The 14,610-nt window shown below is 38.3% G+C and overlaps 1 protein-coding gene across 3 annotated transcripts; it reads right to left on the bottom strand.

Moving 5' to 3' along the window:
• Window positions 1-529: 529 nt before the first annotated feature.
• On the bottom strand, window positions 530-14,047 carry parvg (parvin, gamma). Of its 3 annotated transcripts, XM_020645879.3 has the most exons (14): window positions 13,782-14,047; window positions 13,608-13,638; window positions 12,937-13,031; window positions 11,926-11,990; window positions 11,165-11,267; window positions 10,083-10,226; window positions 8,668-8,783; window positions 8,526-8,581; window positions 8,400-8,434; window positions 8,227-8,288; window positions 7,323-7,391; window positions 7,139-7,240; window positions 6,158-6,230; window positions 530-3,238 (listed from the first exon to the last, which is right to left on the bottom strand). In XM_020645879.3, exons 3-14 carry the CDS (start codon window positions 12,998-13,000, stop codon window positions 3,165-3,167), a joined length of 963 nt encoding a protein of 320 aa, XP_020501535.1. In that variant the 5' UTR covers window positions 13,001-13,031; window positions 13,608-13,638; window positions 13,782-14,047; the 3' UTR covers window positions 530-3,164. The 3 variants fall into 3 exon arrangements, with proteins under 3 accessions (XP_020501535.1, XP_020501534.1, XP_020501531.1); XM_020645878.3 differs by lacking the exon at window positions 13,608-13,638 and having other exon boundaries at window positions 12,937-13,049; XM_020645875.3 differs by lacking the exon at window positions 13,608-13,638 and having other exon boundaries at window positions 13,782-14,046.
• Window positions 14,048-14,610: the final 563 nt, after the last annotated feature.

Genomic DNA, 14,610 nt, shown 5'->3' with positions numbered 1-14,610 from the left:
TTATGTGATTGTATTTTATTTTCTGTTGCAATCTCTCTGGTTTGCCTTTTAATCTTTTAGTGTGAAGCACTTTCTGACGTCTGTTCTTGCAAGGTGAAATATAAATAACTTTCCTGACTTACTTTCAACTTACAGTTACTATAAACCTACTCTATTCTTTTCTACTATTTCAACTTTGAACAGGTTCAAATTCCTCTCATGGCGCACTGACTTGTGGTAGAATTTTTTTCCCCTTTCATTCCCACCTCGGCTCAAACTTATTCTCGTACTTTCTAACTTTGGTTGAGTGAATCTCCCGTGAGAAGTGTACAGTGCTTTACGGCACCGCTTTCTGGTAGAAAGCCATGAAGGAAAACTTCTCCCGTTACTGATCCTGGCTCAGTATTCTCATTACAAACACCATGGCAGAGGTTTGGAGACTGAAAAGGATGCTGCTGGAGGGAGCTAAGAGAGAAAAAGAGAGAGACGCAAGAAGCCAGACCGACGTAAGCGCCAAAATGCAACAAGAAAAAACACATCAATTCTTGCGTAATGTTGCCTTAAAATGCATAAAATGAGCACTTTACTACTTTATTGCTTTTTTCATGGTTTGACCAAGCACTACAGTGGATTTCATTTTCAACAATCAAATCCAGTTTACAGTCGCTCTGGATAAGGAGCTCACAGGGTTTGTAAATTGGAAAAGAGAAGACCTCACTTTGATATCATGTGACTTTACTGTCAGCTGAAATGGTCAATGCACATGATGAACAAGAGCAACACACACCTCAGTGTCTCTTTAAATCCCAACCTCCGTCTGTCCCCCTCTCTGCAGCAGCTATGATTTCACCTGACTGCAGAGCAAATTTTTATGCAAATTTTTTGAAATGTCAGGGGAAGGAAAAATAGTATTTTCCATCACCCTAGTAAAAAAAATATGCATAAATTGGCTTCTCTGAATGTCAACAAACACATTTGCAAGAAAACTGCAGGGAATCAAAAAGGGTGAAAGTGTGTGTTGTTCCTGTTTAGCATTCCCCAAATTTGTATACAAATAACCCCAGGACACAAACAAAGAACTTCACTCTGCACAAACAGAACCAGACAGCGAGGCAGTGGAAGATAGATACCATTAGTTTACACTCAGGCACTTTAAAGTTTCTACTTAGTTATCACTAATGGTGTCCATAAATTTGTAAAGATAATTAAGTGTATCTACCCAGCTTTGGGCCACTATTTATCACGACAGTGCATTTGCAAAATATGCTTGAATTCAATCACATTCATTGTTTCATCCCCTCGTTAATCTCCGCTGCACTCTGCATGCTCGGGACATTGAGTGTCTAACAAATCAATGGCAAAACAAACAATTGCTCCAAAAAATGACAATTGCATTTAAATTCTCTAAAGAGAACAGTTCACAGACTCTCTGCACGAACGCGAAAGAAGCAGAAAAGACAAAAAAAAACAAAACACATTGTTTGCTGAGAAGTGGCAGCAAAGGACGGTTAAAAGTAAAGAGAAAACATAGACGAATTTGTTTTTTGTGTGTTTTTTTTTTACATCTTTTCGAAAACTAAAACTTTAACTTTCACAACCACTTCACGCTGCAATTGGCCAGCTGTGTGTAGGTGTGAAAGGTTTGAACTTTTCTCACTGGCACCATTTCTTTTTTTCATTCTTCACACAACCATTTCTTTCACCTTTGGAGCGAACAATCGAGTACAACACCATGAACGTTTTCCAGGAGAGACTGTCTGAAAACTGTCTGCTGTTCTGCCAAAGGTTTGAACAATATCTCCATCCTCCTTATGACAGGAACCTTCTTCCTCTTTCAGGTATGAATGTTAAGAAAGTTTTAGGATTTTGATTTCAAAACACATTGAGCCCCTCACTATGATGCTGCACAGTCCAGCCGTCAGTTGTCTTTGCAATGTAGACGGTATTTTAACAGACCATGAAGGCAGAGCAAGACCAGAGAGTGGTACAAATATTTTGGAAAATGCAGCCTGGAAATACAATTTTGATGAAGAGCCTCTGTACAAGCCACAGCCTCAAGATCTGGTAATGATGGAGAACCTGCCTTAGTTTGATTGCAATTAGCTGCATTTGTAAACCAATTTGCACCTCATTCAGCCATTAACACAAACATATTGATGTCAGAGAGTTAACCAGTTCTTATACGTATCCAGAGGGATACACACATGTGGAGAAGAGGAGCTGGGGGATCGAGCTGCTCCATCACCTGAGCCACTGCCATTGATTTCTTATTTAGTCACATTCACAACAAACTGATTGAGATTTTGAGATTGAGACTTACAGAATAAAATACAAACTGTTTTTCTTCCAGTCCACAGCAGGGTAACAGTAAATAAAATAAGATACACATATCTAAAAAAAACTCCGCTAAAAACAGCTCAACTAAAAATAAAATCCCTCTCAAAATACCCGAAACAGTTTGTATAAAAAACAGCCAAGGTAAAGCAATTAGTAAGAACACAACTTTATATAGTTTACTTAAAGGTACGGAATAAGTTGTTTAAGTTTGTTGTTTTAAACCACAAGCACACTTTCTTCGCCAGATTTGCCAGCTTTTCCTGGGTCATGTGACCATATAAGGAGTGTCACAAAATCATCATGGTAGGAAAAAAAGAAAAAACTTTGCCAACTTTCAGTATGAATATCCAACATCGTAATGATGTATGTCTTAAAATAGAGACAGTACAAAACCATGCCTCTTGGTTTAAAATGTCTCATGTAATACTTTTTGGCCCTCTGTATCCTTGAAGGTCACCTGTAATAAGATGGTTTGTTGAAGGTCAACAGCAGCAACAAAAAAAAACATGGCAGATTTCTTCAGAATTAACGAGCAGATCCACTAATTGCAGCAATTAATTAGAAATGAATTGATTTGGCTGCCTGGGCTCTTAGACAACTATTGATTACGCTAAAACTTCTTATAATTACTTAGAGTCCTGGCATTTATGTTATTATTTTTTTCTATAGTGTAGCCCCAAATAGTTTAAAAAAACAGTAAATTTAACCCTTTAAATATTCATTTGTTTAGTATGACATAATTTGCAACAGTTAAGAAACATGAAGAAAAAAAAGCAGACTAAACACTCCACACTTCTTCTCTGTCTGTATTTCTCGTTGCTGAGTTCCTCTTCACACATCCGTCCTCTTCACTTCCCTTTGTGCTTCTTGAACAGGGCGTACAGGATCTTCAAGGTGGCAGTGACGTCCTGAGAAACAATATCTGTCACATAAAACAAGGACATGGAGTGAGTATTTATAATGCATCATCAGCATCCAGCAAAGCCAGTGAAGCAGTGAGATACACAAGGACGCTTTTAGCAACATTAGCGAATAACTATTCTCACAATCCATCCGAACAAGTCATAGATCAGGATGACAAAATTAAATAAAAACACTGAATGGAAATTGAATTGAATCAATATGTCCTTGGTGAGACAACAAAATTGCTCTCAGTTGTGAGATGCACTAATTGAATGAATGTGACATAAAGATCAACTTCAGCGCCACCTAACCTAATTTATGCATGCAAGCACGCTCCCGTTTTAGACCCGGATCCCTCATTCCATCACAGCAATTATGTGGGTAATTAAAAAGGCACTAAAAATGAATTGAATTAGCCACTTGCTCCTGGCTTAGATTAATTGTGCAGGTCCCTACATTAACAGTTATCATGTTGGGGATTTACTTCACGATTACGGGCGTCACGGCTGGCAGGCAATATGCTGGGGAAGTTTTGGTGATGGTGAAAGCTCAGAGAGAAAACAGAACATCTTGTCGATAATGGATCTGCAGGCAGGAGAAGAAGATCCATTTGCTATTGATTGATTCACACACTTGAACCAGTTGCCAAATCACACTGAGTCAGTCACTCTATCTTACTCTCTATCTCTTTTTTTTTATTTATTTACTCCACATGGGCACCCAAACATTACACCCACATGGGATTGTTGGACATCTCATTCCAAAAACCTTAAAATGGGCCTTAATGTTCTGCTGAAACTTATATAACCAGCCACTATTCCTCCAAACCGGCTGCAGAGTTTGGCTCCAGTTCATCTTCATGAGCATTACTGAGGCTGTGAGGTGACTGTAGGTGATAAGTTCTGGCTCACTGTCAGCAATGCGGTTCATCCTAAAGGTGTCTGATGAGGTTGACGTCAGAGCTCTCTGCAGGCTGGTCAATCTGTTCTACCTCAAATTTAGATATGTGTTTGTTTTGAGCACTGCATGGAATAGCAAAAGCTCTGACCCCCTGGTCCCTCTTCTATATTCAAACCCCTGTAACAATTTTATCAGTTACTAATACTTCAGTATGGCTATGTAATTGCATTTTGGTTCAAATGGCTTCTCATTTGTTTGCCACAAAATTAAAGAAAAGAAAAGTACAACTGAGCTGCAAAAGGGACAAAATGTTTAAATTAAAGTTCATTCTGTCAATACTGAACAAGGCGCAGTTGTCGAGTGTAAGACTCAGAGACAGGAAGTCAAATGAAAGGTGGTGTTCATTACACAGCAGGTCAGTAAAAACTGGTCAAATAAGTCCAAAAACAGGAAAAGGTTGGATCAAGAGCTTACATAATGATGAGGGAATACTGTCACAAGAGCCCAAGATGAACTGGCACAGAAAGGAATAGAGACAATGAGACATAAGTGAAACACATTAGGGCAGGGCAGGTAATCAAGGTTTTCTCTTTGGCCATTTTTCTCTTTCCTACAAACGTAAACGGTGGGTCGCAATGTAGCTTTGCCTGGGGATCAGGTGCTACTGTACTATGGCTGGTTGTTGAAACACTGGAGCTCGGAACAATGTGATGTAAGCTTTAATCTTTGGTCAGATCTGATGTGAAGCCTCAGATTTACTTCTGACCTGCAGCTAATGAGCCACCCACATGCTTTTTAGTTTTTGCCGTGAAGCCTCACTTTTGACCCTTTAATGCGGGTCATCTTTCATTCTGCAATGATTTCTGCCATGCATGCTAGCTGGCATATGTACCAATTGACAAGCTGATGTGCTAATGCCTCACTCGTTCACATAGATTGAACCTGACAGAAAGCTACTTATGACTTTAACTCACATATGTCACTTTTGTTTCCAATGATAAAAGGTTTTTTGGTATTCATAAAACAAAGAAAAAAAAAGGGTCCTATCTAACATAGATCTAAAGCTTGGTATTGTAGACTTTGCTGATAATTTGTTCCTTTTTGTTTGTATTTTCCTGTTGGGCCCTTTAAGAAAAAATGCTAAAAAACAGAACCCTAATGCCCTAATCCCGCAAGGGGGTCAACACAAAAACCTTGTACTTAAATCTGCTAGTGATGTCATACTGCTCTCATTCAAACATTTATATCATAAATCATGAACTGTTAGATGTCTATAACCGGCAGTCGCAGGTTGAAACTGACAATTTCAGCAGAGATATAGTGAGGATATTCCTGGGATCTGTCTGATAAGTGGGTGGTATACAGTGGCAGTGCTCATGAATACAGATAAGATATCTTCCTCCATTCAAACACACACGTGCACACACGTGCGCACACACACACACACACACACACACACACACACACACACACACACACACACACACACACACACACACACACACACACACTGAGTAGATAAAGCTATGGCGGTGGGGTTGAATCCCTGTGTCTATCAGCCGGCACCAGAGTAACATTGTCCCCTTGAGACTGTCTCCCTCGTTGCTCCTCTCTAAATGAATGATGATGCCCTCGGACTGAGCCAATCATTCGCAGAGATACTGAGACATGGGTCACACTTATTCACATTCGGTGTGCAATTCCATCTTTCCCTCCAAAACACAGTGAAACCCACACTCCACCTAAAAATGAACTCATACTACAGGGGCGACCCTCCACCTCCCCGCCTGACAAACTAACAGTTTTTGGTGTTTCCCTGTCACACCGATAAATTCTCTTGATTAGAGGATATCAGATGAATTACTTTGAAATCACTGTGTCTGAACTGAAGTGTTTTTTCCCCTGCTGCAATTATTTTACTCACAAGCCTTCTGGATATTTTTTTTCATCCTCTGCCTGGCATTTTAATTCCAGTGGAGAAAATCTGTTGAAGACAAGGTGTGAGTGTGTATTTTGTGCACAGTGTGTATTTCCTCACCTTGTGGGTCAACACTGGACCTCTGGATGCCGATGTCATTGAGGAGGTCTAGAGCCAAGGTCACATTGTGAAGCTAGAGGTAAAAGATAGAGATGAAAATATCAAGCATTAAAAATTTAAAACATTTTAAAAATCCACCCAAATTAGGATATTTCATCCGAAAGTTTCATCTATAGGGAGGTGCTATGCTTTTCTTTTCTTTTTTCTTACCTTAAACATCAATATTTAACTGTAATACAGAGACATAAGTTGTTTTCAGTTTAAAGAGTAACTTTGAAGATGTTTTAAATGTTTCCCACCAAGTTCTACAGTATGCAGGCTGTAGTTGGCAAAATAATCTAATCTAACATATTAGCTTAAAGAAGGTGAAGGATTGTGTTAAACTTGAAATCTGGCATCATAAACAATGAAAAATAAATTTTAAAACACATTGTATTCACTTAACAATAGTGTAACACATAGTCAAACATAATGCAATATTATCATTCATTATATGACATTACTTCCCCTAGAATATTATTCATTTTTAAGCCGTTAAATAGTCTAATATGGACTTTCACAGTGTCTTTAGGGTCTTAGTAATTCATAAACTCACTATATCAGTGATAAAAGAGTCATAACTTTTTCATAGACTCATCTCGTTGCTTCAAGTAAAGTAAGAAAGTAAGATCAAAGATATTATAAGTGAGCCATGGCACAGCAGTAATTATTCATCTACTTTTGAATGGGAACTGTAAAATATTAATTTTACCATAAAATACATTGTAATAAGCACAGTTTTGGATCAGGTTGCACTATAAATTTAGATTATTCTTTCCATTTTTTATGAATAAATACATCGCAAATGACATGACAGTCATCTGCAGAGTGGCGATGGTAAAGCTATACCAAATAAAGTTTAACTCAGGTGTGTGCTTCTCTGTCCTGTTATGCACTTCACTCACTAATGCGTGAGGAATCCATATTGAATCCATACTGTACCATCTCAGAGGGATTGACGGGGGTCAGGTTGAAGTCATGGAGAGGGATGAAGAAGCCCTCCAGCTGTCCAATGAGCAGCAGCAAAATCACCCCATCAGCAAACTAAAGGAGAAACACGGGAAAAACAAGGTGATATCATCTCGGGAAGAATATTCTTTTTTTTCTTTGAGTGTTTTTTTTTTACCTGCTTTTCCATATCAGCCACCTGCAGACCCAGACTCAACATATTCTGGTTTACAAAGTGTAAGATGGCCTGAAAATGAAAAAAAACTAGAGTTAGGCAGTTTGAAATACAAATTGGTTTTAGTAAGCTAATATATTAAAGTAGTATTCTTAAAATAAGGCTGCTAGATAAGACTAATAACTGGTGATTTTAATTCAATTTATGTAAAAAGTAATATCAGTCTTTGAATCAAAGATTTAAATGTTATTTTATGAGCACATTTTACAATTGATATTCCTATTTGAATCTAATCATGAACTATTTTAATCTTATATATGCAACAAACTCTTTAATTATTTTTGTTTATTTGTTACATTGTGTGTTTGTAAAATGCTGATTTTGATGCAAAATTACAGATGAAATCAAGAAAATGGTTTGATAGATAAAATGTTGTAGCAATACTGTTAAAAACTCAGAGGGAAGTGAGAAGCAAAGCAAAAATAAAAGCGAATGAACTTAGGATCAGTATCAGAACAAGTACATTAAATGTTGTTTGTCGACCTTACACAGGCTTTGCTTGCTTTTACTATTTTTTCAGCTGCAGGAAGCTTACACACACAATAAAGTAGTTTTCAGATAAAAGGTTGCCGTTGACTCAATCAAAAACGGATGGTGCAGGACTGCATTATGTTTCTTTACAGGCTTATTTCTTCCACACAAAAAAAGTGTGCAATAATAATAAAGAGGAAAAAAATGGGTTGCATTTAATGAAAAAAACGTTTTAAAACCCCTGTAATAAGGAATCAACAAGACAAAATCAGATTTTGGACAAAATCTGTCAAAATCATTTTATATTCCTCCTCCCTTGGAGACGAGAAACTTAACTCTGTAAACTACCTCAGTTTCCATCTCCTCCTCATTATACCTTCTTCACAGTGTTGACCTTGTGAGGCTCGAGCTTTAGCAGTTCCTCGATAGGATCTTCCCCTGGGTGACCAGACAGACACAAAAGTGCGTTAAAACCGTTGTATAGGCTATAGAGTAGCTTGGATGACATCCAAAATGTCACATCAGCTCAAGCTACCACTCTGTACTCACTCTCGGTATCCCCCTGGGAGTTTGAGCCAGCACCTCTGTCGAAACATAAAAATGTTGAAAAATACAAAATTTGAGGTGATTTTCTTTTTCAACATCAACCCAATCATAGGACAGAATTCATCTCACCTCGGTACTGTTAGGACCTCCGTCTGAACATCTGATTTTATTCCACTTTTAGTTACCTGGAAGAAAAACCAAATGAAGAAACTCCACAACAGTTGTGTTTAATTTCACAGTGATAGGCATAGTAGTAATAACAAGAACTTACCTCCACAACTATAACTTCAACCTTTACATTTGGTGGTAAATCCAGCTCAGGCTGAAAACATCTCACCATGGCAACAAGCAGATGAATAGTGGCCAGAAGGTCTTTGTTGTGAATGACTGACAGGCAAACAGAGGAGAACAAAATACACTGAAAGAAAACCACACAACTAGCACTGTTATGACAGGCTCGAAACCTCACAGATGAGAGCAATGCAAGGTCAAAAGAATCTGAGTCATATAAAGAAAGTAACATCTAACTTTTAATTTTTAATAAGGGATAATGTATAGTTGGGGTGTGGTGGGGGGGTTTGGTTGTTAACATGGAATTGAACCCCAACAGGGGGGGCAGGACCCCAACAGCGGAGCAATATCTGCTTTTCTTAGTAACAGGCTGCTTTTGAGGGATAGAAGGCTGTTGCTATGTTTAATCGGCCAATCTCAGAATAAAGTATTTAACACAGCCATGTAATAAAACTGATATTTCTAATTCCTTAGTTGGTCCAAACCAGACTGTATATGCTGTTGTATAACCTACAGTAGTCTTAGCCTACCAGATAGCACATTAGCAGTGAACCAATTCCTCACTAATATAATTGTTGGCTAACTTACATTACTGCTACAGTACCTAGCATGTAACAATATAATGGTTAAGAACTGGAGGGATGCATACAATTACAAATTTGTGTTTTTAATGTCGGCCTAATATCCCTACAAATTGTCACTATGCACTTGTTGGCTAATTACTGCGAGCCAAGTATTTACACCTTTCCTTTTGTATCTGTAACACTAGGCCTACTGTAGTCTAAGCTAGGAAGTACTGAAGTCTAGCAGTAGCCTAATAAAAAAAATGTTGAAATATTGTTTTATCCAGAAGTTTGACCCAATATCTGCATGGTCACGGTTGCATTCAACCAATTCCTAGCTAATATTACTGTTGACGAGCTTACATTACAAAGACGAGTAATTGATCTTTCCTATTGAATGTATCCTGATATGCTACATAGGCTAATATTAATGCCAGCTAGGAAGAGGGAGGGTTGTTAGCTTAAGTCAGGCAGTCAGTTGTGTGTGTTTTTTAATGTTTTAACTTGATATTCTTGAAATATACCTCCAAATACAGTATCACTCTTCATTTCGACTTAGAGTTTGAGGTTGAGAAAATGAGAGCAGTAGCCCCTGAGTAGTGGGATATTGAACCCATAGGACTTCTGTCCTTTCAGAACATCATCCTATAACAACCTATTAGTAGGCCAATATAAATAAAAAGTTATTTTGATCAAAACACAAGTCCATAAGTCAGTGAATTTTATCTCCACCATAATCTCCCCATCTGCTGTTATTTGAAGTCACTGCCAGAACAGAACATTTGTCCACTTGTTGCTTTGTTTTTGAAACCATTTCAGCTGCATGACTCACGTGTGACGTTCCACTTGATCTGGCTGCTGTCCTGCAGGCCCAGTCTCTTGTCCAACTCCTCCAGGATCATCTCCAGTTTATGAATCTGAGCCTTGCTGGTCAGGGCCATTTCCTCCAGAGACAATTTTACACCAGCCAATCTGGCTGGAAATCAGGAAATTATTATTATTATGGAATGTGTTTTAGACATTAGAAAGGACATCTTTTGGGAAAACTGCAAATGGAGGATCCTATGTTGTATAGCTGTATGTTTACTAAAAGTTTTGATCTATTAACTTTTTTTAAAGGTTAATTGTGGGGCTTTTCATGCCTTTATTAAGAAACAGGGCAGTGGATAGAATCAGAAATAGTGCAGAGAGAGAGTGGGGAATGACATGCGAGAAAGGAGCCACAGGTCGGGTTCAAATCCAGGCCGCCAGCGTGGAGGACTACAGCCTCCGCAACTTTCAACTATGTACAGTGTCTTTGAGTACCCGAAAAGGGCTTTATAATAATAATTGTTTCATTATTGTTATCATTTTTAGCATTATTATAGGAATCTGACACTGCTTCTGTATTGATCAGCGGCTGAAAAGACAACTGATATTGAAAACCCTAAGGGACAAGTATGAGGTAAAATAACATATTTGATAACTTAATAGCTTATATGTTTGCATTCAGCCGTTTCCTATCAAACATTACCATAAACCTGTTAAAATTAAATCTGCCTAAGCGTACTCACCTGTTTGTATTTGTTTTATTTAACAATATAAAATGGTAATGTTGGTAAGTTTATGCAGGAAGTGGTACAATACCGTTTGTCTATAGGTAGCAAATCCTTTTTTACATGCTGTTTTGACATAAAACATGGTCTGATGTCATTCCAAAGTTTTGCTCGCCATTGTTTTTTCTGTTTGAAGTGTAAAGTGTTTACAGTAAATAATGAAGGGGTTTACATTTATACCACTATCCACTGTAAAGAACTGCAAGGGAAGTCATTTCATAGTTGTCCTCTTTAAATTTATATACCAATAAAGTGGAAAGCAATGATGATTTATATATCAGGGATAATAGTGTAATCATATAATTGTGTATTAACTTACACAGAAGGTGATGAAGTACCAGTCCATCGTACATATCCTCCTCCAGACTCTGAACCACTATGTGCTCTGGTTTCAAAGTGCTATTGATCCAATAAACCAATTCCTACCAACACACAATTCATCACACAGTCAGATGCATCAAACCCTTTCATCTGCCTGTCTACTTTTATTTTGTGCACCGAATGAAAAACAGCAGGAAACCTTGTTTGTTTTGATTATCTTTGTCAATTATGAAGAACGATATGCCCCATAAGCGGATGGGAATGATGACAGATACAAAGCACTTCCCCAAAATAAGCAATATTTAATTTGTTTTATAGCTCCAGCCTCTTGAGCCACAGGCTTACTTCGTTAAATATTAATTTATTGCCACTTGCAACAATTGCACGAAGAACCTGCTCTGCCAATCATGTGCTTCATGTCATCAATGTGTTTTAAAGTTACATCCAGCAAACCCTGCTGACTCCTTGTCCTGGCTCTTTGATATGTTTACCATCACCTCTGACAAGCATGCTCATTAAAGTTTCACTGATCCTTCCACTTCTATTTCTGTGTCAGTTATTATTCATGCTTTTCACTTCACATATACATACATGCACCCTTTTTAATGTACTTCCTGTGTAGCATTGATCTCAAAGCCATTAAGGACTCACAGTGAGTCCGGCATCTGTGATACTCAGATCCAGGAGGATGATTATTATGTTGCAGCACAAGTTCAGACAAAGAAGGTTTAAATGTAGATTCAGATGTTTGTGTCTTACCTCCTTTAGTTTTACCAGTTTGGGGTCATTTAAAGATGTTGGCTGAATCAGCTTTTGCTTTCCCCCTGTGCAATAAAAACATTGATGAGAGAGCCTTTTTTATTTTTTTACATATTTTGAATATGCTCAAATGCATTTGCTACTAAACGTTGGTAAACCGATGCCACCTTAAGCATTGGTGAATGTATATTCTAGATAATATATAGTGATTGGAGGGATTGAGAGGCACAACATGATGTAATCTATTTACTGTTGTTTTGATCACTCATTATTATTATTTTGGTTTTAGAACCATCATCTTTCCTGTTCTGCTAAATCACAGGAAGTGATTATCGACCATTAGGTAAACAAGGAGTCCCAGCTTCAGAGCCAGATATTAAACACCAGGGACTGATGGAGACCAAACCATTAAGATGGAAATATGGACCCAACATTGATCTGGTTGATCGAATTAAGTTTTATAATGACCCTGATAATGATGTTGCTTATATAGGCTAGTTTATACGGTAAGTCAATGCTATCCAATAAAGGAGTTATTACAAGTTTAAGTACAGACAGATTTTAAACAATCAACCCTGTACCTCAAAATAAGGTTTTAGAAATTTGATGTTCATAGTGAGGGATACACAACGCAAGACAGTTCACTCACCAATGAATGAAAATTAATGGAAAAAGATGGCTGCTAAAAAACAGGAAAATATATCGAAAGGTGTTCAAATCGGTTAAATAGAAAAATGTTAGGCTAGCTTTAGCATCTTTCAGTTTAATGAATACCCTAAAACATGCAAATTGTTTGATTTTCCTTTAAAGAAAAGCCTAGGTGCTGATTAAGAAGTATAAATTAAATACATTTATGCAGTAAGGTAAGAGAAATGACAGCCTCCAGTCACCCTATCATAAGCCTACTAATGTAATCTGTAACTCTATCCAAATCTTGATCAACTAACTGAAAATAATTTCAGGGTATCTGGAAATGATTACATGATTTTTAACAATTAACTGCAGATATACCTTGAAAAGTATCAATGTCCACAGGCTCTTCTTCTTTGTGATAGTCAAAGATATCAGCCTCCATCACTTCTCCTCGAGGTGAATTTTTTAACCACCTGTCAAAAGAAACAAACCTGCAGAGGATCAGCTTGGCTCTACCAGCTGAAAAGATGTGCTTTAAATATAAACCAAAGAAGAATACGGAAACTCTTTTCCCCATCAACAACCCGAGCAGGAAGTCTCTTTCTCTCAACAGGGGCTCTTTGACCTCGTTGCTCGACTCTCTGACCGGCAGAGAAAATGATGATTGCACTGCCTGGAGGCTTAAACTGCTTTGTGGAAATCTTCCAATTTTTGCTTTTCAGGTACAAAGGAAAACTTGTGCTCAACAAAGCTCTCTTTAGACTTTGGATTTGGATTCGAAAAGGGTTTTTAATGTCTGTGGGTGTTCAGAAGTTTCACACAAGTCTAACTGAACTGGTCGAAAACTCGTCAAACTGGAAAAAGGTGTTTCCTCACTTCCTTTTTCTCGCTTTCAGATGCACACCTAAACACTGATGACATCAAGTACTGTTGATCCCCACTGAACTGCCAGGAGCTGAACCTCTGCCTCTGAACATTTTCAATCACAAGGTTTGAGACAAAGCACCGCAAACACACAAAGTAACACAGTTTGACAAAGCCGACGTGACCTGGAGCGTGTTGAGCTGTTGTTTCCTGGATCTGGGGGGGGAGAGAAAAGCCTTGCTTAGCAGCTTCTCTTTTCCTGTGTGTTTAATGTGTGTGTGCGGCTTCCTTTTCCTGAAGTTGACAGTAACTTTCAAACAAGGTCATAAACAATAAAAGTGTTTCTGGAATAAGCTTACCTTTAGCACTCTGAGAGCAACTCGACAGAACGGGGTTGACGTGAGCTTGAATTGAGTTCCTGAACTGATGTCAAGTCCGCCAACTGTCACAACAGCGATGAAAGAAGCAGACTCAATCTGAATACAGCCTCATGTAAATTCTATCGGCACAAAAGGTCTGACTGCACTCAATTTCAAACTGTGGCTTTGAAAGAAAATAACATGTCACCAGGTCGAAAGGGAAGATGAGCACAAACGAGAGGATGTGGCTAAAAAGTAGAAGGCAGCATTTCCTCTTTTTGATACTGGCTTTGCACAGTGTTTTCTTATGAGGGCGTTTGTGTCCTGTGTCAGAAATCACATTTGAGGCTCTACTAATACGTTTGTGCCGAGAGAAAGGGAAGATAGAAGTCTCTATGGTGCATCGATGTATTGTTTGGGAAAAGCCACGCTTCAGGAGGGCTGAGAGAAACGTGACACTCAGAGGCCTGAACCACTCAAACTCGACTCACACATCCCCATCTGCCACCGGCTGGATCGATTTGTTGTCATCTGGTGCCCAGCCTTCACTATTCTCCAACAAATAAAACAAACTATAAGTAAAAAGAAAGACTGATAGGAAACGATGGAGACAATAGAACAAAAAGCTTCGATGTGCACCGGTGTTGTAGAAGAAAAGAAAAAAGACCACCCATCAGCCAGACGAAGGGGCAATTTGGGGGATGTGGAAGGTTACCATAGCAACAAAGGAATGAGACAAGAAAAATAAAGGCCTAAAATAAACCCATAATTCCTTTAGCTGAACTGAAATTGCAGGAATTGGCTGTTCCAAAGCCAATCTCCTTCAAGA

The sequence above is a fragment of the Labrus bergylta genome, chromosome 7 (assembly GCF_963930695.1).
Source record: "Labrus bergylta chromosome 7, fLabBer1.1, whole genome shotgun sequence".
NCBI lineage: Eukaryota > Metazoa > Chordata > Actinopteri > Labriformes > Labridae > Labrus > Labrus bergylta.
The sequence above is the reverse complement of the archived record's forward strand: the minus strand, read 5'-3'. Positions and strand labels throughout refer to the sequence as shown.

Bases quoted from the DNA above. Each gene is read 5' to 3' on its own strand.
- parvg (XM_020645879.3), bottom strand. From the start codon at position 13,000: ATGGAGGCTGATATCTTTGACTATCACAAAGAAGAAGAGCCTGTGGAC. The intron at 11,991-12,936 runs GTATATCTGCAG...TTTATTGCACAG, and splicing joins GGACATTGATACTTTTCAAG to GGGGAAAGCAAAAGCTGATT. The intron at 8,582-8,667 runs GTAAGTTCTTGT...TTTTTCTTCCAG, and splicing joins TTGAAGTTATAGTTGTGGAG to GTAACTAAAAGTGGAATAAA.